The sequence below is a fragment of the Leucoraja erinacea genome, chromosome 4 (assembly GCF_028641065.1).
Source record: "Leucoraja erinacea ecotype New England chromosome 4, Leri_hhj_1, whole genome shotgun sequence".
In the NCBI taxonomy this organism is placed as follows: domain Eukaryota; kingdom Metazoa; phylum Chordata; class Chondrichthyes; order Rajiformes; family Rajidae; genus Leucoraja; species Leucoraja erinaceus.
Window position 1 is genome coordinate 52,828,765 of NC_073380.1, and position 27,185 is coordinate 52,855,949.

Below are 27,185 nucleotides of genomic sequence, written 5' to 3' on the forward strand. Positions count from 1 at the left end.
AAAAAATGACTCAAAGTGCTGGACTAATTCAGCAGGTCAGGCAGCATCTCAGGGGAACATGGATAGGTTATATTTTTGGGCGGGATTCTTCTTTGGACTGTGTATTTCGATCTGAATACTGCATTTTAATAGTAAGATTAAACGAGAACTTACCAGTTTGAAGTTTGATCTGTATTTTATGAGGAGTTACGATGAGGGATTACGTGAAGAATCCCGCCAGGACGCACGCGTGTCATTCTTCAAAGCAGCGGTGTGAGATCACAGGTAACTGTAATGACTAAACATAGTAAGATTAGAGAAGAGGTACCAGTTAAGTATATGATCAGGGTGGGAGCGGAGGGCACGTAATCCTTCATCGTAACTCCTCATAAAATACAGATCAAACTTCAAACTGGTAAGTTCTCGTTTAATCTTACTATTTTACTTCAGAGTCACGTGAGTGACTACGTGAAGATTTTAAAGCTCTGTGATTTCATGCCGTGGAACGAGTCCATGCATCACGTCTGCCTTGACTGTTGGGAGGAATTGTGTTAACATGATTTGGACATGAATTCGACATTGAAATCATAAAAATTTTTAACACAAGTTTATAACCCCTTTATATGGGTTTAAATTAATTTACAGAACTTAAATTGTTTCTGCAAACGTTCCAGGTTTCATTACTGGTTTATTACAACATAATTGGAATGTTTTCCCCTCCAGACCATCCTGCTGCCTTGAGGATTTGGTCCATTGGTACATCCAACTGTATCGCTGCCGATGTAGCTGCAGCCCTGGTGGAAAGATATTTTTAAAAATGTTAGTATCCACCCCAGCCTGTGTTAGCAACTGTTTCAGCCATCTTGAGATGGTCTGGACCGTCACTCTTGGTGTGGTTGCTAGTGGCTGACCAAAATGTGCCTTTTCATTGCCTCTTAGGATATTCGTTTTCTCCATGTATAACGACAGATGTTTTATTATACACAGACAGTCATCTGTTGGGTATGACCTAATTGTATATTGAGGCCTGCTGATCCCTTTTCTGTTCTGCTTACTATCTCATGAATATGAAACGTAATATTTTCTGTTGAGAAAGTCATGTTGTCCAGTCTAGTTTTTGCAGTGACTGTATCCTCTGTGCCGTGACCAATACCATTAGCATGACTGTTTTAATGTCAGTCTGTGTAGGGACAGAACTGTTGCTGGAGACCAATTCCTGAGCATCTTCAGGATTATTCTCACATCCCATATATGGGAGTATCTGGTTCCCCTCATAGGTTTTGTACCAGTGGGTGAGTCCCAACAGTGTAATGGTCTGTCCCCTGCCATAGGTAAGTCGATAGGGCACTTCTGGCGCAGTTGATGGCACTGTAACTAAGCCCCTCATCATAGTGGAGGCCTGCCAGATATTCCAGAACAGATGGGATGTTCATGTCTCTGATTCCATGTTTGATACCACTGGGAACCATGGTTGTGTAGGCCAATCGGGTACTACCAATACCAGATGCAGAGTCTTGTTGTATTTCCTTAATACCCGACTGATGAGGCAGGAAAGGAGGGAATGCGTAAATAAACAATTTCCCCTCCCCCCCCAATGCAGCGAAAATGCATCTGTCGCCGCTGCCCCAGGGTCTGGTTCCTGTGTAACATAACTTGATAACTGGGACCTGGTGTCTGCCACTGAATTTAGTCTTCCTGGTAGATAAGTGGTTGATATCCAAATATCTCTCTGGATACACCATTGCCAATTTGTATAGCCAGATTGTCACATGATGTCGATTTGTTTCCACCCTGTGGTTAATGTATGCTACCACGGTGGTATTGGTGGCTCCGCACCCAAGTGCACTGGCATCAGTTTGTAGTACCATGGAAAGGTTACTGACAATGCTTGGATAGGAACAAGGCCAGATGTTATCTATCCACCATTTTAGTTCCATTTTAGCTTGATTGGTAGTTTCACAGATCTGTCAAAGTGACCTGCATAATTTAGAGTGCTTGTATTGTGCTCTCTGTATGTTTTGGTAATGTAGAGGTCCAAATTGTGTGGCTGGAAAGGCAGCCATCATTATGCCAATTGCTTTAGCTACCAATCTGATGGATGGTTTGCTGATGTCAGTGAGGTTATTATAAGCCTCTATTAAATCTCTAGCCTTTCCCTTTAGGCAGAGTCACCGACATGTGAACTGAGTCAATTGTGAAACCCCAGGTAGTCCATAGTAGTGGAAGGCGTTAGTTTAGATTTAACTGGATGAAATGAATCCCAGTTCCCCAAAAAACTTTTTTGTGGCTGTTACAGTTTGTTTGGCCAATTCCAAAGTTTTGCCCATAATGAGTATGTCATCTAAATATGCTATGACCATGTGTATATGTTTCTGTAGAAACGCTAGGGCTGGTTTCAAAATTTTTTGTGAACAGCCTGGGTTGATGATAACCCATTTGGCAGTGCTTTATACTGTCAGAGTTGTCCCATCCAGTTGAATTTTAAGTAACATCTGTGGTCATCTTGTATAGGCACAGATTAGTAAGCATCTTTTAAAATCGATGCTGGCCATTGAAGTAACCTTTGGGAATTATTTGTTAAGCAGTAACAAAGGTATCTATTTTGTCAGATCATTGATGATGCGATGACCATCATCTTTTTTGTTTTTGATAGATATATTGGACACGAATTTTAATGGTTCGTGTTGAGTTTTCTCAATTACACCTTTTACGTAAAGCCGCTTCAGTTCAGCTTGCGTTTTTGATTTCCCTTTATCAGAAAGCACGAACATTCGGTTCAGTATATGTTGAACTGGAGGGCTGTACTTGTGTATAAACTCTGTTGTATATCCCTGGATACTGCTTAAGATGTAGATATCGGTTGTTATCATGCTCCATGCATTCAGAAAAGAGTGTAATCTCCACCCAATCTCCGTGCCCACTGTTTGTAGGGAACCAGACCCACCTACCTCCATAGTTACTAGTGGCAGGTTTACCTTTTTGTAGGTTCTTCGCTGTTGTTGTAGCGCTGGGGTCTGGATTTACGGTTTGGTTGGCGTTGGAGATCCCGCATCTTCCAAGAAGGCCGGCCTGGGCCATGGCCTCCTGCACACTTGTCTTTTCTTCTGCGGACCCCTTTTTCCAGGTCAGCCCAGAACTGACCCGCAGTGCTCCCCTCTGATGGGGTAGAAGCACTGTGCAGCCCTCAAAGAGGTACTTCTGTGGGTTTATCATAGGGCCCACAGTGACCCGACTCCATCTCCCAAAGTCTGTCACATTGGAGCAAAGCTCCATTCGCCGCTTCTTCCTACTCCAGTGCTCTCGGGCGCTGGCCGCACGCGGTTATTCAAAGTCGGACTCCTCCGAGTCCACGACCTTGTTTGTTTTATGTCTAGCCTTACCGCCCAGCCGCGTGGATCTGGCCGGTGCGGAGGCGACATCGGGCACAGCTGATCCCACTACGGGTAATCCAAGTGCTGCTGGCTGCCCGCTGCTCCACGGTCCTCCTTCTCCAGCTTTGTCCTTACTGTCCTTCCGTGGAGTGGATATGGCCGGTGTGGAGGACATCTGGCACAGCTGATCCCATCTAGCCCACCAGCTTTGTCGCAGCCCATTGTTTCTGCACCTGCAATCAGCATGGTAAATACAAAAAAGACCGCAGCTCTTATCTGCAGGTCCAAGTTAAAGTCGTTGCTACGGGTGAACGTCGTTCCACCCCGTCTGCTGCCGTTATTGACTGGTCCAAAGTCAAGGCCCCATTTGAATAGTCTCCCACCCGGCCGTGGTGTTCTGGCCGGTGTGGGACCAAAAGTCCCATTACGGGAGACTAACGTGCCTTTGGCTGCTGCTGCCGGCTGCCTGCGATTCCGCTGTCTTCCCCAGCCAGCTTCACTAGCAGCACTTGTGGACACTCCTTTGTCCAGCGTCCCCTCCTGTACAGACCCAGCGCAGGGAAACATTGGTTTTGCTCCCTCTCCCGCCCGGCTCGGTGCGGGAGCGAGTCGGGAGCGAAAGTTGGGCACAGCTATTCCCATTACGGGAGATTAGCGTGCCTTTGGTAGCTGATGCCGGTTGCCTGCGAATCCACGGTCCTCCCCAGCCAGCTTTACTAGCAGCACTCGTGGACACTCCATTGTCCAGCTTCCCCTCCTGTGGAAAAACCCCAGCACGGGGAAACATTAGTTTTGCTCCCTCTCCCGCCCGGCCCGGTGCGGGAGCGAGTCGGGAGTGAAAGCCGGGCACAGCTGTTCCCATTACGGGAGACTAACGTGCCTTTGGCTCCTGCCTTTAGCTGCTGCCCGCGACTCCGCGGTCCTCCCCAGCCAGCTTCACTAGCAGCATTTGTGGACATTACTTTGTCCAGCTTCCCCTCCTGTGGGAAAAAAACCAGCACGGGGAAACATTAGTTTTTGCTTCCCTCTCCCACCCGGCCGGGCCCGGTGCGGGAGCGAGTCGGGAGCGAAAGTCGGGCACAGCTGTTCCCATTACGGGAGTTTAGCGTGCCTTAGGCTGCTGCTGCCGTTGCCCACAACTCCGCGGTTCTCCCCCGCCAGCTTTCCCGCAACCTTCATGGATCCGGTCCATGTTTCCACCTAAAGGTGAGTGGAAAGGAATGCAGAGTCTTCTTGCCTGCTGTTCCCGACTTTCAAATTCTGGAACGCTGAGTCTCCTTACCTGCTGTTCCTGGTTTTCAAATTTTGCCGCTAGGGGAACGTCGTTCCCCCTTGCTGTGACTTGTTGCAATGTGTGTAGCGATATGACACGTATGCGTCCTGGCGGGGTTCTTCACGTAGTCACTCATGTGACTCCGAAGTAAAATCTAAGTCGATCTCTATTTCATTTTTAGTCATTTAAAATTGACTTGGAGGTGTTTTGATGTTGCATGTTTAAATGCCCTATTTTGATTAAACCCATTATCTGTTGTGCCAATTAAGGTTTACTCTTAAATATACAAGTAAATATATGGAGCTGACAGAAAGCTGTCGGTTCCATGGAGAATCTTAAGTGTTTTGAGTTTCTGTGCATGTCCAATGAAAGGCAGAAGTGGAAGACACGATAGAGATCAGATGCCAGCACATCAACTCATCTGCTTTGCCATTGGACCTACCATTGAGCTCTGTGGCAGAGGTGTGATGTGTTAAAGTATGGGACTGGTTGCCTCTCACATCTGGTCCCTCAGCTTTGTACCAGAGTAAACTCCTGGAAATGGGCAAGTGCTTCAGTTATTTTAATTTATTCCTCCATGCTTTAGACTTTGAGAAACTGGTGGCTATGTTTGTACACCATGCTTTGCCACCCCAGTTTAGTTTTAGTTTAGATTTTGTTTATTGCCGTGTGTACTGAGGTATAGTGAAAAGCTTTTTTCGCGGCATGCAGAAAGACTGACGATACCTGATTACAATCAAATCTTCCACAGAGTACGAATACATGATAAAAGGAATAACGTTTAGTGCAAGATAAAGACCGATTAAAGATAGTCTGTTTGAAAAGATTGACAATATATTCCCTCCTGACGATTAACTATTATCTCCCATCTTTACTTCATTACGTGGTACATTTGTCTCAACTTGTCTTTTCCTAACAAGGTTATATTTTTATATTGTAGCTCATTGTTTGGCCAAAGAGCATGCTTTTGCAGTAATGGAAATTGATGGCAATGCAACCTCAACATGTCGTACTTCGCTCACAGGGTTCCTTTATGAAAATTTTACATGTGCTCACGTTAATTTCAAACATACTGTTGAGCTGCATTGACGAGAATTTATTAAAGGGATCCAAATTTGAATTCCTGACATTTGGCTAAAATAAAGAAAACAGAATTGAAAGGAAAGTGTGATATTATTGTTTATCTTAAAATGTTTTGCAAGGCTCAATAGTTAGTTGAGTTTATTTTATTGTTGTCCGTACCGAGGTACAGTGAAATGCTTTTGTTGCATGCTTGCCAGTCAGCAGAAAGACAAACAATGGTTACAATTGAGCCATCTACAGTTATGAGTTTAACTTCAAATGTCATGTTACCAGCATGCTAAACTAATGAAAGCATCCTGCAATTATACAGTGCCCAGGATCTGCAGTGTTTTGTTTTGTGTACTTGGCTTGTTGAATGTTCATGGAATCGCAGTACATGGTCATTTGTCTCATGAGAAGCAGGATCAGGCCATTAATCCCGAGAACCTGCTCTGTCATTGAATAAGAGTGTTGGTCTCGATGCCAGTTTTCTGAGCTCTTCCCATAACCCCTGGATAAGCTGTGATTTAAATGTCTGTCCTGGATTGGGGGGGAAGTTGGATTTTAAGATGATATAAGACAGACATGAGCAAAAGTAGACTGTGAACTGTTACCCATATGCGAGTCTATAAATCAGACAAGTGGCAGTTTTTCATAAGTTAAATGGTGAGATTTCAGGACCAGCATGTTCCTGTAAAGGGCATGGACAATATGACCACAAATCCTGGGATGTCAGGGGATATTGAGGCAGGGAAAAGGGAACCGGTGAAATGAGACGGGCCAGTTTCTTCCCAGCTGTTATCGGGCAACTGAACCATCCTTCCAACAACTAGAGAGCGGTCCTGAAGTACTATCTACCTCTTTGGAGACACAATGAACTATCTTTGATTGGACTTTACCGGACTTTATCTTGCACTAAACATTATTCCCTTTATCCTGTATCTGTATACTGTGAATGACTTAATTGTAATCGTGTATTGTCTTTCCGCTGAATGGTTAGCACGCAACAAAGGCTTTACACTGTACCTCGGTACACGTGACAATAAACTAAACTAAACTAACCTAGGAGGCTGACAGTAGTGTAGAGGTTATAGTGGGGTATTTTTAAAAATGTAGGAAGGCAAAAGGATGAACATTTTGTGAGTTTGTTAGGAACAACAGAGATCCCAGGGAAAGAGTCGGACCCTTTGGGGACCAAAGGAGCAATCTGTGCATCGATAGGCACAGGTGAGGTGATGAATAAAAACACCCATCTCATTGTAGCTGGGGGATTTGTAGAGGCGTTGCAAATAAAAGGGAGTGGACAACGATAAACAAGGACTGTAGATTCAGATGTTGGTTAATACACAAAAGGATATAAAGTGCTGTATTAACTCAGCATGTCAGACAAACATGGATAGATGATGTTAGGGTTGGAACTCTTCTTCAGACTGATTCAATCAGTTTGCTGGTTTATACTGAAGACAGACACAAAGTGCTGGAGTAACTCAGCAGGTCAGACAGCATCTCTGGAGAACATGGATAGATGACTTTTCTTGTTGGGATCTTTAGACCTTGCTTCTCTAGAGATGTTGCCTGACCTGAGTTTTCTCCAGCACTTAGCACTTGTGGATTTAAAGATGGATATGTTTGCAGCAGTGGTAAGATAGAAGTAGGGAACTAGAAATTGTGTGGAGGGAAGATCTCCTGAGAAGTTGAGGCCAGAGACTGGGAAATTGGCCTGATGTCCAGTGTGGGGATAAGTTCCAGAGAAAGGTATGGTGTTCTGAAATATGAAGTTTGCACTACGTTATTCTCCTGCTCTACCTTTGTACTTTCTCCCTCTCCTCTATTCTCATTTATCTCTCTCTCTCTCTCTGCATTGCAAGATCAATCAGTTATGACTAACAAGCCTTCACCACTTTCTTTCAAATAGTACTACTTCATCTCCCACAGCCATTTCCATTGTTCACTCCATTCTTCCCCCCTCTGATCTCAACACCTGCTTCTATTTTCACTTCATCCGATGAAAGGTCATCGATCTGTATCATTAACAGTTTTTCCCTATCTACAGATGTCTGACCCAAGTATTTCTAGTATTTCTGCGTTTTTTATTTTTGCTTTCAGTTTGCAGTTGGTCTCCCTGTGCCGTCCTTTTCCATAACTATTGCTTCAAGAGATTTAATTTTGCAAATAAATTTGTCTCGCAGAAATAAATGAGGAGGGTACATTTTCTGAAGGTAGTTTTATTCCTTTTAGTAATTCCTTTTACTAAGGAATTATAGAGCAATTGCACAATATCAAATCACTGTGTACACTAATGTTGATTACGGTGCACTTTTGAAATAACTGTTAACAAGACTGACCTTTTGGGCTTGTATTTATTGTGATTGAAGCTAAGCTTGTCGCTAATCATGTCAGAAGATGAAAGAGTAATGCAGACTTTATATTTCAGAACGCCATGATGACCTTTGAAGATGAAAAAATGCAGCTGGCTTGTGATGATTTAAAAAGCACAGAAAAACTGTGTGAAAGTAGTGAAGCAGGCGTCATTGAAACAATCAGGAATAAAATTAAAAAAAACGTGAGTACATTGTATTGCAGCTTAAGCCAAATAGTAGGGAGAATATTGAAAGGATACAAAGGAGATTCGCCGGAATGTTCCCTGGGTTTCTCGGCTTGAGTTACAGGGAGAGGTTGGATAGGCTAGGACTTTTATCTTTGGAAAGCAGAGGCTGAATGGTGACCTTATTGAGGTGTACAAGATCATGAAGATAAAGTGAATGTCAGTCTTTTATCCCAGGTAGAGGATTCTAAATCGAGAGACCACAGGCTTAAGGTGAGAAGGGATTTACAGTGCATTCAGAAAGTATTCAGACCCCTTTACTTTTTCCACATTTTGTTATGTTACAGCCTTACTCTAAAATGGATTAAATTCTTTTTTTTTTTTATCATCAATCTACAGATAATACCCCATAATAAAAAACAGTTGTTTAGAAATTTTTGCAACGTAATTAAAAGGAAATTACTGAAATATCACATTTGCATTAGTATTCCGACACATTACTTAGTACTTTGAGGCACCTTTGGCAGCAATTACAGCCTCAAGTCTTGGGTATGACGCTGCAAGCTTTGCACAGTTGTATTTGGATAATTTCTCCCGTTCTTCTCTGCAGATCCTCTCAAGCTCTGTCAGGTTGGATGGGGAGCATCGATGCACAGTTATTCTCAGGTCCTTCCAGAGATGTTCGATTGGGTTCAAGTCCGGGCTCTGTCTGGGCCACTCAAGGACATTCACAGACTTGTCACAAAGCCACTCTTGCGTTGTCTTGGCTGTGTGCTTAGGGTCATTGTCCTGTTGGAAGGTGAACCTACGCCCCAGTCTGAGGTCCAGAATGCTCTGGCACAGGTTTTCATCAAGGATCTCTCTGTACTTTGCTCCGTTCATCTTTCCCTCGATCCTGACTAGTCTCCCAGTTTCTGCCGCTGAAAAACATCCCCGCACCATGCTTCATCGTGATGAGCGGTGCCTGGCTTCCTCCAGACGTGACGCTTGGCATTCAGACCAAAGAGTTCAATCTTGGTTTCATCAGATCAGGTCTCATGGTCTGAGAATCCTTTAGGTGCCCTTTGGCAAACTCCAAGCGGGTTGTCATGTGCCTTTTACTGAGCAGTGGCTTCTGCCTGGCCCCTCTACCATAAAGACCTGATTGGTGGAGTGCTGCAGATATAGTTGTCCTTCTGGAAGATTCTCCCATCTCCACAGAGGAACTCTGGAGCTCTGTCAGAGTGACCATTGGGTTCTTGGTCACCTCCCTAACCAAGGACCTTCTCTATTGATTGCCCGGTTTGGTCGGGCAGCCAACTCTATGAAGAGTCCTGGTGGTTCCAAAGTTCTTCCATTTAAGAATGGCGGAGGCAACTGTGCTCTTCGGGACTTGCAATGCTGCAGAAATTGTTTTATACCTTTCCCCAGATTTGTGCCTCGACACAATCCTGTCTCAAAGGTCTACGGACAATTCCTTCGTCTTCATGGCTTGGTTTTTGTTCTGACATGCTGTCAACTGTGGGACCTTATATAGACAGGTGTGTGCCATTCCAAATCATGTCCAATCAATTTAATTTACCACTGGTGGACTCCAATCAAGCTGTAGAAACATCTCAGAGGATAATCAATGGAAACAGGATGAACCTAAGCTCAATTTTGAATGTCAAAGCAAAAGGTCTGTGCACTTATGTAAATGTGATATTTTGCAAACATTTCAAAACATCTGTTTTTGCTTCTTCATTCTGGGGTATTGTGTGTAGATTGATGATAAGAAAAATGAATTGAATCCATAAGGCTGTAACGTAACAAAATGTGGAAAAAGTGAAGGGGTCTGAATACTTTCTGAATGCATTGTAAGAGGAACCCTGGGGGTAACTTTTTCAATCAGAAGTTAGCCTGTATTTGGAAAGAGCTGCCAGAGGTAACGATAGAAGCGGATACAATTATGACTTTTGAAAGATTTGGATAGATATATGGACAGGAAGCGTTTAGAGGGATATAGGTCCAATTCAGGCAACTGGAAAAAGCACAGAATGCCAACTTGTTCGGTCTGGACAATGTGAGCCGAAGGGTCCGGTTCCGTGCTATAGAGCTCTATGATTAACAACTTCTGTTACAAGTGCCTCTGAGATACGTACATGCAGTCAACGGTGGTGCGTAAAGACCTGTCCTGACTAATTTGAATGGGCTTCCTGGTAATCAGTTGAAGATGAATCAAACAATACCCTAGCTTATTGAAGGACCATTCAGAAGCCTGATAACATGTGAAGAAGCTGTTCCTGAGTCTGGTGGAATGGACTTTCAAGCTTCTGCACCTTCTACCGGATGAAAGTGAGGAGAAGAAGCAATGAGCAGGGTGGGACAAGTCTTTTGATTATGTTGGCTGCTTTCCCGAGGCAGCGTGAAGTGTAGATAGAGATGATAGTGGGGAGTCTGGTCTGTGTGACGCATGCACCGATGAAGGGCCAACGATATATTTTAGTCATAACAATGTTTGGCGTGGAGGGGAACCTGCAGGTGACGGTGTACCACCTAATTTTCTCCTTCATTATAGTGAGGGATGCTGCTGGAGTAGCTTGGGTGAGTAACTACACTGCCTGTGTAGATGCTACACACTTCACCTACTGTGAGTTTAAAGGTGAGAAGGTATGATTCTGTGAGTAATATAGCCAGGCTGTTATTTGTTGAGCTGTGGGACATCTGTCCACATGTGGTTGCTAGGGGAAGGAAGGATTTAGAGGACTATGGGCCAAATGCAGGCAATTGAGACTAGCCCAGTATTCCAACTTGCTCGACACAGCCGTGGTGGGCTGGCAGGTCTTGTTTCCGTGCTGTAAGGCTCTAATGTTGCAATGAAATAAAAAATAGTAAGGTAAGAATAGGGTAACACAGTGGCGCAGCAGAAGAGTTGCTGCCTTATAGCACCAGAGACCCAGGTTCTATCGTAACTACGTGTGATGTCTATATGGAGTTTGTACATTCCCCCTGCAACCGCAAGGGGTTTCTCTGGGTGCACCGGTTTCCTGCCACATTTCAAATGAATGAATGAATGAATGAGCCAAGTATTCACATACAAGGAATTTGCCTTGGTACTCCCCCCACAAGTGACAACATGACATAAAGTGACAGTTAAGAATGGTACATAAAACATTAAACATTAATAATAAAATATGTGAATTAAATAAAATACCAGAGCAAAAGGAGGCTCCAGATTTTTGGTTATTGAGTAGATCTACTACTCGTTGAAAAAAGCTGTTTTTGTGTCTGGCTGTGGCAGCTTTGACAGTCCGGAGTCGCCTTCCAGAGGGAAGTGATTAAAAGAGTTTGTGGCCAGGGTGAGAGGGGTCAGAGATGATCTTACCCACTTGCTTTCTGGCCCTTGCAGTGTACAGTTCGTCAATGGAGGGAAGGTTGCAGCCAATAACTGAATTGGATGATCAGCCATGATCATATTGAATGGCGGTGCAGGCTCGAAGGGCCGAATGGCCTACTCCTGCACCTGTTTTCTATGTTTCTATAACCTTCTCAGCTGATCAGACAATTCGCTGCAGCCTCCAGGTGTCGTGCTTGGTGGCTGAGCCAAACCAGACCACGATGAAGAAGGTGAGGACAGACTCTATGATGGCCGTATAGAATTGGACCATCATTGCCTGTGCAGATTGTGCTTCCTTAGCTGCCGCAGGAAGTACATCCTCTGTTGTGCCTTTTTGACTGTGGAGTCTGAGATGATGGTTCCCAGGAATTTAAAAGACTCCACAGATGTGACTGTGGTGTTGTTGATGGTGAGTGGGGTGAGGGGAGGGGGAGTTCTCCCAAAGTCTACAATCAATTCCACTGCCTTAAGTGCATTGAGCTCTAGGTTGTTGCGATGGCACCAGGACGCCAGCTGTGATATTTCCTGTCTGTAGGCAGATTACTCCCCATCCTGGATCGGTCCAATCAGGGTTGTGTCGGCCGCAAACTTGAGAAGCTTGACAGAGGAGTCAGTGGAGGTTGGTGTAGAGAGAGGAGAGGAGAGAGTACGCAGCCTTGCGGTGCTCCTATGCTGAGCGTTTGCGGGTCCGAGATGTGCTTTCCCAGCCTCATATGCTGCTTCCTGTCTGTCAGGAAGCTGGTGATCCACTGACAGAGCGGTTCAGGCACAGTCAACTTAGAAAGTTTGTTGTGTAGTAGCTCTGGCACAATGGTGTTGAATGCAGAGCTAAAATCAACAAACAAAATCCTCGCCTAGGTCCCCTGGCGGTCTAGGTGCTGGAGTATGAAATGCAGGCCCAGGTTGACTGCGTCATCCACAGATCTATTGACCCAATATGCAAACTGCAGAGAGTCCAGCCGGGGGGGTTTGTGATATTTTGCAGCTTGACCTGCACAAGCCTTTTAAGGGTCTTCATGACTACAGAGGTCAGTGAACAGGCCTGTAGGCATTAAGACCAGTAATCCTTGCCTTTTTGGATACAGGGACATTAGTGGAGACTTTGAAGCAGGCAGGGACAGTACAGGTTTGCAGGGACTGGTTGAAAATGTCTGTGTAGACTGGTGCCAGTTGTTCGGCACAGAGCTTGAGAGTAGAGGGGGAAACATTGTTCGGTCCTGGAGATTTCAGGCTTTTCTGCCATCGGAACAGCCTCTCCACGTCTATTTTTATTGTTGATGATTGAGAAGTGATGTTGTGCTGCACGGAGGGTGTGGGTAATTGGGTGTGAAGTGGTGATTGGAGAGTGGTGGGTGGGAAAGGTTCCAGTCTTTTCAGACTGGAGTCTTGCTTTAAGATATGCGGGTTTGCAGGTTAATTGGCTTCGGTAAAATTGTAAATTGTCCCTTATGTGTAGATTACTGCTAGTGTACGGGGTGGTTGCTGGTTGGTGCAGACTCGATGGGCTAAAGGGCTTGTATCCGTTCTGTATCTCTAAAGTAAAGACTAGAGCATTACTTCGGATGTCAGCATATTATTATCGCTTGCTACCTGTTACCATTATGCCTGCATGTGGTTGGTTAGTATCCCATATGTGGAGTTTGAAAATTACATGCTACTTTCCTGAAATACAAAAAGAAATGTCAATTTTGCATCGTTAACAATATCACCGGCTCTATTACTGAAATTTTTTGTTTTTAAATGTCCCCCACCTCACCCAACTGGGCCTTCACTGATGTGTCCAGTTCTTATCCAGCACTGAAAAATTCAAGCACCTTGTACTGGAACAAAAACCTGATCAATGTTTCCATATTCAACGTAGTGTTGAATAATTGATTATCTATAATGTTTAATGAGTGGAAGAAGCCTTGCAATGCATAAGTGAGCAAGATGAATAAGCAAGTGTGGTATTTGTACTGCGCATGGCCAGGTCATAGGACACTCGATATAAACATTCTCGGCAGCTGAGCTGCTGCGTGTATACAGACCTGCGATTCATCCGTAATCAGGATTGAACCCGGTTCTCCAGTGCTGCAAGCGCTGTTGAATTGCTACTGGAGTTCACAACACTATTTCTCCCTTCTCCACTGGTCCATGCAGAAATCTTAGCAGTGACAATCTAACATGCACAAACTGCATGTGACAAAAACGTGCGTCAGAGGGCCAATTTCTCGGCATTAATATTGGAGATTGGGCGGAGGTGATGACATGCCAGATGGCGGGGACTATTCGCAGCAAGAGAAAGGCCTTTAGAGTACAAACTAGAACCAAGATATTACAAAGCATCAAACGCCATGGAGTGCAGTTGTTAATGATGTATTGTGAAATGCGTCAATTGGTGCTGGTTTATTTCGTGACCTTTCCCCCATGTGGTGGGGGAAATCTGGCCATTTCCAAGCCTCGGGGATCGACTCTGACCTGGGTCACTGTCTGTGGAGTTTGCACGTGCTCCCTGTGCAATATAACGTTGGTTTCCTCCATATTCCAAAGATGTGCGGGTTCGCAGGTTAATTGGCCTCTGAAAATTGCCGCAAGTGTGTAGCGAGTGGATGAGAAAGTGAGATAATGTAGAACACGTGCGAATGGGTGATTGGCGTGGACTTGGTGGGCTGAAGGGCCTGTTTCCGTGCTGTGTCCCTAAAACAAATTGATTTTAGAAACATAGAAAAATAGGTGCAGGAGTAGGCCATTCGGCCCTTCGAGCCCGCACCGCCATTCAATATGATCATGGCTGATCATCCAACTCAGTATCCCATCCCTGCCTTCTCTCCGTACCCCCTGATCCCTTTAGCCACAAGGGCCACATCTAACTCCCTCTTAAAAATAGCCAAAGAACTGGCCTCAACTAGGAACCTTCTCTCTCTCCTTCCTCTCTCTTTCTCTCTCTCTCCCTCCTCTTTCTCTTTCTCTCTACCTATCTCTCTATCTTCGCCCCCCCCCCTCTCCCCTGCCTCCTATTCCCCACTGTCCCAACAGATGAATCACGGTCCGATCCCCCTCAGCCTGTGTGTATGGGTTCATTCTCACTCTGGCTGCCCTCCCGGGTTATGCCGGGTTATTATACAGGGGTGAACCACGCACCCCTCTCCTGCATAACCCCAGGAGGCAGATTTGTGAGTGGAGTCTCACTACCATCCCCTCCCGATTGTCCCATGCCTGTCCGGGGGGTTGGCCGGAGATGTCCAGGGTGACCCCTGGACTGACGGGACACTAGCCCGAAACAGTGGCGGTCCCACCACCGTACAGCCAGCCCGGAGAAGAACCCGTTCCCCGACGGGCCAGGGACCTCAACTGCACCTCTCGCCTTATCCAGTGTCTGTTGGTTAACCCCCTCGGTGCCGGCGAAAGCTGAGCTCCAGTCATCAATCGGGATACACACAAAATGCTGCAGTAACTCAGCGGCTCAGGCAACATCTCTGGAGAACATGAAAGGTCACCTGTTCCTTTTCTGCTGCCTGTCCCGCTGAGTTACTCCAGCACATTGTGTCTACCTTCGGTGTAAACCAGCATCTGCAGTTCCTTCCTACACGGTAATTAACGGGGTATCGATTACCCTATCAAATATCGATTAAACTAAAGAGAGAGAGAGAGAGAATGTCCTCCAACGCTGCCGGGAGAGGTTCTGCGGAATTCAAGAGGGTGGATTTGTGAAGTGAGATAGAAATAAGATTGAATTAATGTTCATAAACGAGCGCGCCTGTCCACATTTAAATTGACAGAATTCTAGATTAATTAATTGGTCGAATAGTTAACAATTTATTCACAGTTTATACAGCCAGCGCTTCGTTCACTTTTTCTTTATCACGATAACCTTTGACAAATCCCATGATTCCTTCCTCAGAATACGAAACTGGCTTATTGTTTTCTATCATGTTTTGAATTTGCCAAATATCCTATACACCGAAGATTGTTATTTAAACTATCAATTTAAATTGCTCATTCGCAACTGAATCTTTTGTGAATCAATTGAAGGATAGATTTATTTTATATTCTCCTGATTAATCCTTTCTTCAGAGCCATTTTGGATTAGACAACTGAGCTAGTGTAATTTCCAAGGTACAAAAGAACAAAAGATATATATTGATGGCAGCTGTAAGGCCAGTGGAGGAGGCAATAAACGTGTGTGTTCCCTAATTTCTCTGGCTTTGTCGAAGTTTGTGTCTGATGAGAATTACCTGATTAACCTTTGTTTTCCTTCTCTTCATCAGGTTGATATGCAGAGGCCAACAGCTTTAGACGTTGATAGACTCCAAAGGCAAATCATCATTGCTGACTGCCAGGTCTACCTTGCTGTACTGTCTTTTGTGAAGCAGGAACTCTCAGGTAGAGATACAAGCAATTGTTGATGCAGGTTTACAAAAAAAAAGAGGGGAATGAATAAGGTGAATGCACAGTCTTTTACCCAGACCAGGGGAATCAAGAACTAGTGGACACAGGTTTAAGGTGAGAGGGGAAAGATTTAATAGGATCCTGAGGGGAAGGTTTTTCACTCGAAGGGTAGTGGGTATATGGAACGAGCTACCAGAGGAAATAGTTGAGACATTTAAAATACATGTGGATAGGTACATGGATAGGAAAGGTTTAGAGGGATATGGGGCAGATGGGGCATGGGCTCAGTGTGGCAACTTGATCGTCATGAACAAAGTGGGCCGAAGGGCCTGTTCCTATGCTCTGACTCTCAGCATCAAATTGAGCATTTGAATCAGCATAACAGGCAGTGGATGAAGCACTGAATTGGTTGAAAAGGTCAGCTCACTACCAGCTGTTGAACTGGATAATAAATGCTGGCATTTAAAATCAAGTGCTGCAATTGACATATTCTTTCTCTTTCAAATCATAGCATATATTAAAGGTGGATGGATCCTCCGAAAAGCATGGAAAATTTATAATAAATGTTACAGTGAAATTGATGCTCTACAGCTAATGCATAAGAAAAGATCTCAAGAATCGCTGACATCAGATCGGGCAAATGATAATCATATTCCCGCTATGTCTTTGCACCAAGAGTCCCTGAGCAGACTGAAAGGTGCTGTCAGCTTTGGCTATGGGCTCTTTCATCTCTGCATTTCAATGGTGCCTCCTAACCTGCTGAAAATCATCAACTTGCTGGGGTTTCCTGGAGACCGTCTACAGGGATTGTCTTCGCTAATGTATGCCAGTGAAAGTAAGGACATGAAGGCCCCGTTAGCTACGTGAGTAGGTGTATAAGTATTTTTACTTTTGAGCTTCACAATAGAAAGTGGTACTTTGCATTTAGAACATACAGAGGAACAGGCCCTTTGGCCCACAATATCATTGCTGAATTTAATCTCTGAACTGATCACCTCGGTCTGCATGTGATCTATATCCCTTCACTCTCTGCACATCCATGTCCCTTTATAAAAACCTCTTAAACATCATTATTGCACCTGCCTGCACCACCACACCCCTGGCAGTGTGTTCCAGGCATCCACCATTCTGTGCAAGACAAAAATAAACTTGTACATGCTTCCTACAAAATCAACATCGCTGACCTTAAGCAATACCCTCTAGTCTTTCACATTTCTAGCCTGTGAGATAGGTGCTGACTCCCCCAATCCATGGCTCATAATTTTATAAACTTCTGTCAGGTCTCCCCTCAACCTCTGACACTCCAGAGAAAGCAACCCAATCTTTCTCATCGTTAATACCCTCTAATCCAGACAGTAACCTGGTGAACCTCTTCTGCACCCTCTCCAAAGCAAGAATGAAATGATACATGTTCAAATCATAATGTCAAAATATCCTACCTTGGCGGACACCAAATATGTAAACAATAATCAGTAATCTTGAAATGCTCTAATTAATTGAAGCATGACTCTTGCATTCCCATCCTTCTACTATTAAAGCTTATCAAATCATTTACTTTCCTAATTGTTGACTGTATCTGCACGCTCTCTTCAAAATCTCCACACGTGCACTCGGGTGTTTGAGTGCCATTTCCTAGTATTTCACCATGTTAAAAAATTACTGTTGGTTGCTACTTCCCCATTTACTTAGTCTGAGCATATTCCTTTACAGTCTCTTTAACTACTCCTCCCAGCTTGCCTTACCAGTTGGTTTTGTATTGTGAGCAAGCTTCGATACATTGCACCTAGTTTCCTCATCTAAATCAGGGGCCTCCAAACTTTTCATCATGAGAGCCACATTATATATTAAGGTAGGTAAGTCACGTACCTTTGAATGTTTTCTTGGAGTGTTCCTACCATTGATGCAAGAATCGCTGGTTGCAAGTTGCTTGCAGACGCGTTGAGCATTTTCAGTTTTTATTATGCCAACTCTCATATTTTATCACTAATAATAGTGATAAACCTCGCCGTGAATACAGGGTATCCTGCAGAAAGTATAAAAGTAGAAACAAAAAATTGCAGATGCTGGTTCATTAAAAAGGACACAAACTGCTGGTTTGGCTCAAAGGGTCAGACAGCAACTCGAGAGAACATGGATGTGTGGCATTTCAAGATGGGATCGCTGTCTGGGACTACAGATTATTTAAGGTATACAGACGTCCTAAACCTCTGCTCCTGTTCTGCTGCTTTCCCCACTAGGTTAGCCTTGCTGTGGTACCATACAGTAGTGCGTCCTTTCTTTGCATTGCCTCCTGATCCACGGCATGCAGCCAGGTTGCTCATCCCTCCCACAGCCCCTGATCCCGTCCTTACATTGAGTGAGCCTCGGTCATGCTCGTCAGGGAAGGGCTGTGGCTCCTGCCGCATCTCCTCCACCTGCCTCGCTTATGGCCACACCTCTTCCTTTCTCTTGGGGCTTCTTTCCTTGCTCACTGCCTACTGAATTAGTTAAACTGGTCGGGGTGTGACCATCCCCTGGCACAAAACATCCAGGTAATACTACTCCCCTCCCTGATGTGCAGCGTATGAAGTTGGGTCTCCAGCTCATCAATGCGGAGCTGGATAGCCCAACACTGGTTTGAGGGAAGCAAAGGAAATCCTGCGGACAAAGGAATCTATTTATCCAGACTCTTCATTGTTTCTGTTTTTCAAGGGACGAATTCAACGATTGGAGGTATTTGTTTTATATTACGTGCTTAAAATATAATGCTGGAAAAGATTACAAAATAACATAAGGGCAGCACAGGGATGCAGCTGGTAGAACTATTTCTTTACAGCACTAGAGACCCGAGTTCGATCTTTACTTTAGATTTTATAAATACAGCGCAGAATGGTTAAGACATGCTTGTTCATAACAATATTTTTTCAATTTATGAATTTACATTTTTCACATAAATTGTATTAGAGCACATTTTATTTTATGCATCAAACCTGGGTAGTCATTTGTGGGCTGTTTAATCAAGTGTAGCCTGTCATATTAACCAATCGGTCTGTTCTGAAGAAGGGCTTGACCTGAAACGTTACTTATCCATGTTCCCCAGAGATGCTGCCAGACCCGCTGAGTAACTCAAGCAATTTGTGTCTTTTGGTCATTTTCTATACTTTCTGTGTTCTTTGACCAGTGCAGCAGCAGAGCTCTTTGGACAAATTGTCCTAGCGTATTTATCAGTCAACGGTGTGGCTAGTCTCCTAAACAGATGTCAGTGAGGCCACATCTGGAGTATTGTGTGTTTGGTTATGGTCACCCTGTTACAGGAAAGATGTTGGGAAGAGTGCAGAGGTGATTTACGAGGACGTTGTCAGGACTCATAGACCTGAGCTATAGGGAGGGAGGGTAAGGTAGGCTAGGACTTAATTCCTTTGAGCACAGGAGGCCCAGGAGTGATTTAGAGAGGTGTATATAATCAGGAGAGAATAAAAAGGCTTGAGGAATTGAGAACCAGAGAGCATAAGTATAAAATCATGAGGGGAATAGATAGAGTGGGGAATTGAGAAGCAGAATCTTAAGTATAAACTTATGAGGGGGATAGATGGGGTAGGGGAATTAAAAACCAGAGGACGTAGGTTTAAGGTGAGAGGAAATGAAGCTGAGGGGCAACTTTTTTCAAACAGTGGTGGGGATATGGAAGGAGCTGGCAGAATAGGTAGGTGAGGTGGGTGCAATAATATTTAAAATACATTTGGAAAGGTATTTTGATAGGAAAGGTTTAAAGATATGTGGTCCAAACGTGGGCAGATGGGACTGGCTTAGATGTGCCATATTGGTCAGCATGGCGCGTTAGGCCGAAGGGCCTGTTTCTCTGTTGCATGGCTCTAACTCTATGACTCTGTCGTAACTTGCAACTGTGTGTTCACAGACTCCAAGAAGTTGCTAGCAATCTCCAAAACTTTTAACATTTATCTGACGAAGTCTCTTCTATAGTCTCATTATGTGGCTAGATGCCAACATTGTTTGATAATGGTTCAGAGGGATCTTTTACCACATTGTCAATGCAATGTTCATGATGCTACTGCTTGTATGAGGATATTTTTAAGATGTAAGTGGCTAAAGAACAGTCTTAACAACAGAAGACTAACAACGGAAGAAAAGTAAAGTCCTTGTGTATGGGCAGATTTTTTTTAGCAGACAGTTGATGTCATTTTTTTGTTTTCTTCCTCAGTGTAAAATTAACAGTGCCTTGACGTCATTTCAAACTGCATTAGAGCTTGCGGTGGATCAGCGGGAGATCCAGCACGTGTGTCTGTATGAGATAGGTAAGTGTTTGTTCTCAGGGTTCGGGTTTATTTTGCAAGTCTGACAGGAGCCATTTGCTGCGTGATTTATGACCTGCTCCATGCTGTACCTCTAGGGTGAGCTGAGGCTATGTCGTTTCTAACATTCATACAGTGTACGTTCTTGGAAACGGCTTGCACCTTTGTAGAACTTGCATTCTGAGATCCTGGGCTAACTCCTCGCGGGTAGCTGTGGGAGAGAAGGAGGGAAGGGAATAATAAAAGGAGGGGATTTTACGTGGCATCTAGGTGACCCAGAGTAGAGGATTCTAATACCAGAGAGACCTTTGGGACAAATTTTTCATTTGGAGGGTCGTCCATATCGGGAATGAGCAGCCAGAAGAAGTTATAGAAGTGGACACAATTACGACTTAAAAGAGACACTTGGCCAGATATATGCATAGGAAGGGTTTGGATGGGCTAAATGCAGGTAAATGTGAGGTGCTACACCTTGGCAGGACAAATCAAATCAAAATAGGACGTACATGGTAAATGGTAGGGAATTGAAGAATACAGTTGGACAGAGGGATCTGGGAATAACCGTGCATAGTTCCTTGAAGGTGGAATCTCATATAGATAGGGTGGTAAAGAAAGCTTTTGGTATGCTACCCTTTATAAATCAGAGCATTGAGTGTAGAAGCTGGGATGTAATGTTAAAATTGTACAAGGCATTGGTGAGACCAAATCTGGAGTATGGTGTACAATTTTGGTCGCCCAATTATAGGAAAGATGTCAACAAAATAGAGAGAGTACAGAGGAGATTTACTAGAATGTTGCCTGGGTTTCAACAACTAAGTTACAGAGATAGGTTGAATAAGTTAGGTCTTTATTCTCTGGTGCGCAGAAGGTTAAGGGGGGACTTGATAGAGGTCTTTAAAATTATGAGAGGGATAGACAGAGTTGATGTGGACAAGCTTTTCCTTTTGAGAATAGGGAAGATTCAAACAAGAGGACATGACTTCAGAATTAAGGGACATAAGTTTAAGGGTAACATGAGGGGGAACTTCTTTACTCAGAGAGTGGTAGCGGTGTGGAATGAGCTTCCAGTGGAAGTGGTGGCGGTATGTTCGTTGGTATCATTTAAAAATAAATTGGATAGGCATATGGATGAGAAGAGAATGGAGGGTTATGGTATGAGTGCAGGCAGGTGGGACTAAGGGAAAAAAAGTTGTTCGGCATGGACTTGTAGGGCCGAGATGGCCTGTTTCCGTGCTGTAAAAAATTGTTATATGTTATAAATGGGAATAGCCCAATATGCCATGTACTCGGCTTGTACTCGTTAGAATTTAGAAGATTGAGGGGGGATCTTATAGAAACTTACGAAATTCTTAAGGAGTTGGACAGGCTAGATGCAGGAAGATTGTTCCCGATGTTGGGGAAGTCCAGAACAAGGGGTCACAGTTTAAGGATAAAGGAGAAATATTTTAAGACCGAGATGAGAAAAACATTTTACACACAGAGAGTGGTGAATCTCTGGAATTCTCTGCCACAGAAGGTAATAATAATAATAATAATAATGGATGGGATTTATATAGCACCTTTCTTGATACTCAAGGCGCTTTACATCGCATAATTCATTCACTCCTCAGTCACACTCGGTGGTGGTGAGCTACTTCTGTAGCCACAGCTGCCCTGGGGCAGACTGATGGAAGCGTGGTTGCTAATCTGCGCCTACGGCCCCTCCGACCACCACCAATCATTCACACACATTCACACGCAGGCAAAGGTGGGTGAATTTTCTTGCCCAAGGACACAACCAAAGATCTTAGAGCGAAGCAAGATAGGTTACTCTCACGCAAACGTGAGGTCCGCTCATGGGCGGTTTCATGGGTGATTAAGGTGGGTGAATTTTCTTGCGGCCAAAAGGACACAACGACAGTATGCACTCCAAACAAGACAATGGATGTTTTTAAACCTTGTCTAGTCTGAAATACATTGTGTGTGGATTTTCATGTATGGGGTAACAAGGAGAGAAGGCAGGTCAATCACCCTGCAGCCGGGTCGGTTCTGGATCAAACACTGCTTGTGAGCCATTGGAAATTATTTAAAAAACATGACAATTACCAGAATCAAATTTTATTCTTGACGAGAAGTTTGATGACATCTGACCCACACAAACTGTTGCCCTGCAACATTGATTACAGTGCGAGTCGGGTCGGGTTAGGTAGGCTCAGGTTGCTAAAATGGGCGCGGAAAATGCCCATGATCCCCTCCATAGCGTACTACACGTCAGTCCATTGCATTTAGCAGGAGTGGCCTATCTTGCTCTGCTATAAGATCTTTGGACACAACGACAGTTGCACTATTCGCCTACACAGGGGGTATGGAGAGAAGGCAGTCAGGATACTGATGATGGCCATGATCATATTGAAGGCTTGAAGGGCCGAATCCACTCCTGCTGTGCCACACAGTCAGCTAAGGGCCGGATTCCACTATGACTAGATTTGGAATTAAATCAACATAGTTACTGAGGAAGGGGATTTTAATTTGCGATGTGGTTCATAACTTGGACAGTGCGGTGTAAATGTAGATGGAGCAGCTGTCCTTTGCAATTTAAAAAAAAATATTTTTTTTTAGATTTATTAGAAGCAAATGTACAAAAATAGAACCAACGGCATATGAAATAATACAGTTATTGTACAGCTTCAATTTTAACTTTTAGCTATAGCTGGAAGAAAAGAAAGGAGAAACAGCAAGAAAGAGAAAAAGTGAGATGTGCAAAGATAGAACCCCTAGACTACCAAAGTGGTGTAGCCAAAGCATGAATAAATGAAAGAAAGAAGAGAGGAATAGGAAAAATAAGAAAAATAAAGGACAAAAAGAGAAAGAAAGAAAAAAAGTGGTGATATACCTGTCTCACATATCCTCCCCACCCACCTCACCCAGCCCGTAATTAGATTTAAGTCCAAAGTTGTGTTGTACCATACTATCTTTGTAATAAATCAATGAATGAGGTCCATGTCTTCGAAAAATGATCTGGTTTTTCTGCCAAGACAAGTCTAATATTTTCAAGATGTAGCGTCTTGGACATGTTTATAATCCACATCTTAAGAGTAGGGACGGATGTATGTTTCCAAAATTTGAGTATTAGTTTTTTCGCCGTTATCAGGCCATAATTAAGGAAACGTCTTTGAAATAATGATAGCCCAGAGCAGGCTTCTGACGTACTTAGAATAATCAATTCCGTATCGGGATCCAATTTCATTTTTAGTGTTTTTGAGAAAATTTCAAAAATTCCTCTCCAGAAATTATGTAACTTTATACAAAAGTCAAAGGACTGTGTTATAGTTGCTTCCTGAAGAAGACATTTGTCACAAATAGGAGATGACTTTGAATAATAGAGACTGTGCAGTATTTTAAATTGAATTAACGAATGCCTAACGTTAATCGAACAATTGTGTGTATATATAGAAGGTTTTCTTCACATCTGTCTTTTAGAAGTTTTAGGCCAAGTTCATCTTCCCATCTTTGCAATTTATTTAATAGTTAATCATTTGTCCTCGTGAAGTACTGTGTTGGATCAACTGATTCAACTATTGATATTCAACAAGTTACTCGCCTATTTTCAGGTTGGTGTACCATGATAGAAATGAATTTCAAGGATGCCTACAAGTCTTTTGCACGACTTAAGAATGAGTCCAGGTGGTCCCAGTGCTATTACGCTTATTTGACTGCAGGTTTGTGTAATTTTGCATATTTGTTTTAAAAAGAAGCAAATGCATGCTGCAGTTATAACTTGTGATGTGTGCTGATTAATACAGATATTGGTTTCCTGCATAATTCAGTTCGTTATCCAGAATATATATGGAACCATACAGCACAGGGGCAGGCCATTTGGCCCACAATGTCTGTGCTGAACATGATGCCAAGGTAGATGGTCAGAACCTTTTTCTCAGGGTGGAATGACAAGGACTAGAGATCATAGCTTTATGGTGAGAGCGGCAAAGTTTAAAGGAGATTTGTGGGCCTCAGCTTTTTTCCCCATAGGCTAACGGGGGCCTGCAACACGCTGCCAGCGGTGGTAGTGGAGGCAGATATGAAAGTGGCATTTGAGGCTTTTAGATAGACACGTTGGTTAAGTATTAGATGACCAAGAGCTTGTTTACTAATTAATCTGTACTGAGAAAGATAAGAGCAGAAGAAATTATGAGCTGGGGCCAGAAACATGGTATCTCGTGTCTACTGCCTCAGTGTAATCTACCATTCTTGCACTCTTGTACGGGGTTTCTGTATGGTAAGATTTTTACTGAATTGTATGTAAAAAAGAATTTGACTGTACCTAGGTACATGTGACAATAAAGTACTATTGAACAACATGGATATGCATGGAATGAATGGATATGGTTCATGTGCAGGCACAGGAGATTAGTTTAATGTGGGATCATGTTCGACACGAACATAGTGGGCCAAAGGGCCTGTTCCTGTGCTGTACTCTTTAGTACACTGTTCCATGTTTTCTGGTTGCCAGGCTGTGATTCATCATGTGTCCCAGGGATTGATGCTTGGGCCCCAACCTTTCACAATCTGTGTCAATGGTTTGTTCGAGTTAATCAAACATTGTGTGTCAAGTTTGCTGATGACATGTCTGGGAAAATGAAGAGGAGTGATGAGAATGCAGAGGAGTTTCAGGGGGATGTGGATAAGCATAAAGAATGCGCAATAACCTGGCAGATGGAGCACAACATGGAGAAAGAAAGATGAGGTTAACCAGTTTAATACGTATTAAAAAAAAGATGTTGATAGGGCAGCATGGTGGCGCAGCGGTGGAGTTGCTGACTCGCAACGTCAGAGACCTGGGTTCAATTCTGACGACGGATGCTGTCTGAACAGAGTTTATATGTTCTCTCCGTGACCATGTGGGCTTCCTCGGGGTACTCTGGTTTTCTCCACACTCCAAAGGCGTACTGGTTTGTAGGTTAACTGATTTGTAGGTAAACTGTAAATTGTCCCTGGTGTGTAGGATAGTGGCAGTAATGGAGTCATCATTGGTCAGTGTGGACTCAGTGGGCCAAAGGGCTAGTTTCCACTCTGTAACTCTAAAGTCTAAAGTAATAGATGGATATGTGTGTACATTCAAAGGGCCCTGGATATCCTTATATACATGCTACTTAAAATCACCATGCTCGCAATTAGGAAACCAGATTGTCTAACACACGGTCACAGGGCGAACGTACAAACTCCGTACAGACAGCACCTGTAGTCTGGATTGACCCTAGGTCTCTGGCGCTGTGTCGCTGTGCTGCCCCATTAGTTTTATTTTTTATATATACCAAACTGGTTAACCTGAATCTGAACTCTGGAACAAGGGCACAAGAACAGGATGACATCCAACTCTAGACACCATTTTTAATTGAAAGATAGTCTATGATAGAATCACTCCAAGTCATCCCACGTGATCTGGTGTTAGGTGGGGAGAAGCATTATCATCTTCATAAATCTTGGTTTATGGTGCAGGGAACATTAATATTCAGATTTCTGAACGGTCCTTCCATAAGCTTGGGTACTGTCCGATTCACCCCCTACCCCATTGTGGACATTAGACTTTGTCTCTGGAACTGATTTGCTACAATGCTGAGAACTATATTCTGCACTCTGGATCTTCCCCTTTGCTCTACCTATTGTACTTGAGTTCGACTTGATTGTTTTTATTTATAGTATTATCTAATCTGGTGCAAAACAAACCTTTTCACTGTACCTCAGTACACTTGTCAACTTAAATCTATTGTTAGTAATAAAGTAATACATTATTTGAATTTATTTGGATATGAAAAAGGGTTCTGACCCGAAACATCACCTGTCCATTTTCTCCAGAGATGCTGCCTGATCCCCTGAGTTACTCCAGCATTTTGAGTATATCTTTGGTCTAAACCTATTACAGGTGCACAACCTTTTATCCGAAGATCCAAATAACGAAAAGCTCCGAATAGCGGACATTTTTTCAGTCCTTGAAGAAAGGTCCTTGAAGACGTTCACCGAGGGCGGCCCGCAGAGGTGACAGCGGAACCTCCGGTCGGTCCTCGAAGAAAGGGGAACTAAATCCCCAGCCCCGTTCCAACTCCAGAGGAACACGCTTCCCGTAGGGACAGAAGCTGATGGTGTGCAAGGTACGTCTTGTTCTTGAGGTTGCAGATGAGGGGGCGCAGCTCGGGCTGTGACGTCTCCGGCCACCCCCCTGTACAGGAGCTGAGACTGGGAACTGTACCGCCCTTGCAGGTGAGCAGGAGAGTGGGGTTGTTAGCAGTTGCAGAGGGAGGGGGCAAGTGCGGTACAGTTCACATTCTCAGCTCCTGTCCATGGGGGTGGCCGGAGACGTCAGGACCAACGGGACACCGACTGCAAGCACGGAGATCCCGGAGACTCACAGCCAGCAGCAACTCTAGCCCAGCCCCGTTCCAACTCCAGAGGAACCCGGGTTGCGGATGAGGGGGCGCAGCTCGGGCTGTGGGCGAACTGATACTTGTCGCTGTAGCAGCCCATCGGGGAGCGGGTTCCTGTTGGTCCTGACGTCTCCGGCCACCCCCCTGGACAGGAGCTGAGACTGTGAACTGTACCGCCCTCGCCCCCTCCCTCTGCAACTGCAAACAACCCCACTCTCCTGCTCACCTGCAAGGGCGGTACAGTTCCCAGTCTCAGCTCATGTACAGGGGAAGTGGCCGAAGACGTCAGGACCACCAGAAGCCGCTCCCCGATGGGCCGCTAAGGCGACAAGTGGCAGTTCGCCCACAGCCCGAGCTGTGCCCCCACATCGGGACACCGACCCCCAGGCCCACTGCAAGCACGGAGATCCCAGATCAGCAACTCCAGCCCAGCCCCGCTCCAACTCCAGAGGAACACGCTCCCAATAGGGGCAGAAGCTGATGGTGTGCAAGGTACATCTTGTTCTTGGGGTGGCGCAGCTCGGGCTATGGGCGAACTGCCACTT

The 27,185-nt window shown here is 44.3% G+C and overlaps 1 protein-coding gene across 1 annotated transcript in view; it reads left to right on the top strand.

The window, feature by feature from the left end:
- ttc39c (tetratricopeptide repeat domain 39C) overlaps positions 1-27,185 on the top strand; it is a 62,357-nt gene that overhangs the window by 16,033 nt on the left and 19,139 nt on the right. Inside the window, exons 3-9 of the mRNA XM_055634271.1 lie at positions 8,120-8,248; positions 15,833-15,947; positions 16,465-16,816; positions 18,191-18,257; positions 18,558-18,665; positions 20,152-20,245; positions 23,833-23,940. Of these exons, the coding sequence (XP_055490246.1) occupies positions 8,120-8,248; positions 15,833-15,947; positions 16,465-16,816; positions 18,191-18,257; positions 18,558-18,665; positions 20,152-20,245; positions 23,833-23,940 (973 nt within the window). The remainder of the gene's footprint in view (positions 1-8,119; positions 8,249-15,832; positions 15,948-16,464; positions 16,817-18,190; positions 18,258-18,557; positions 18,666-20,151; positions 20,246-23,832; positions 23,941-27,185) is intronic.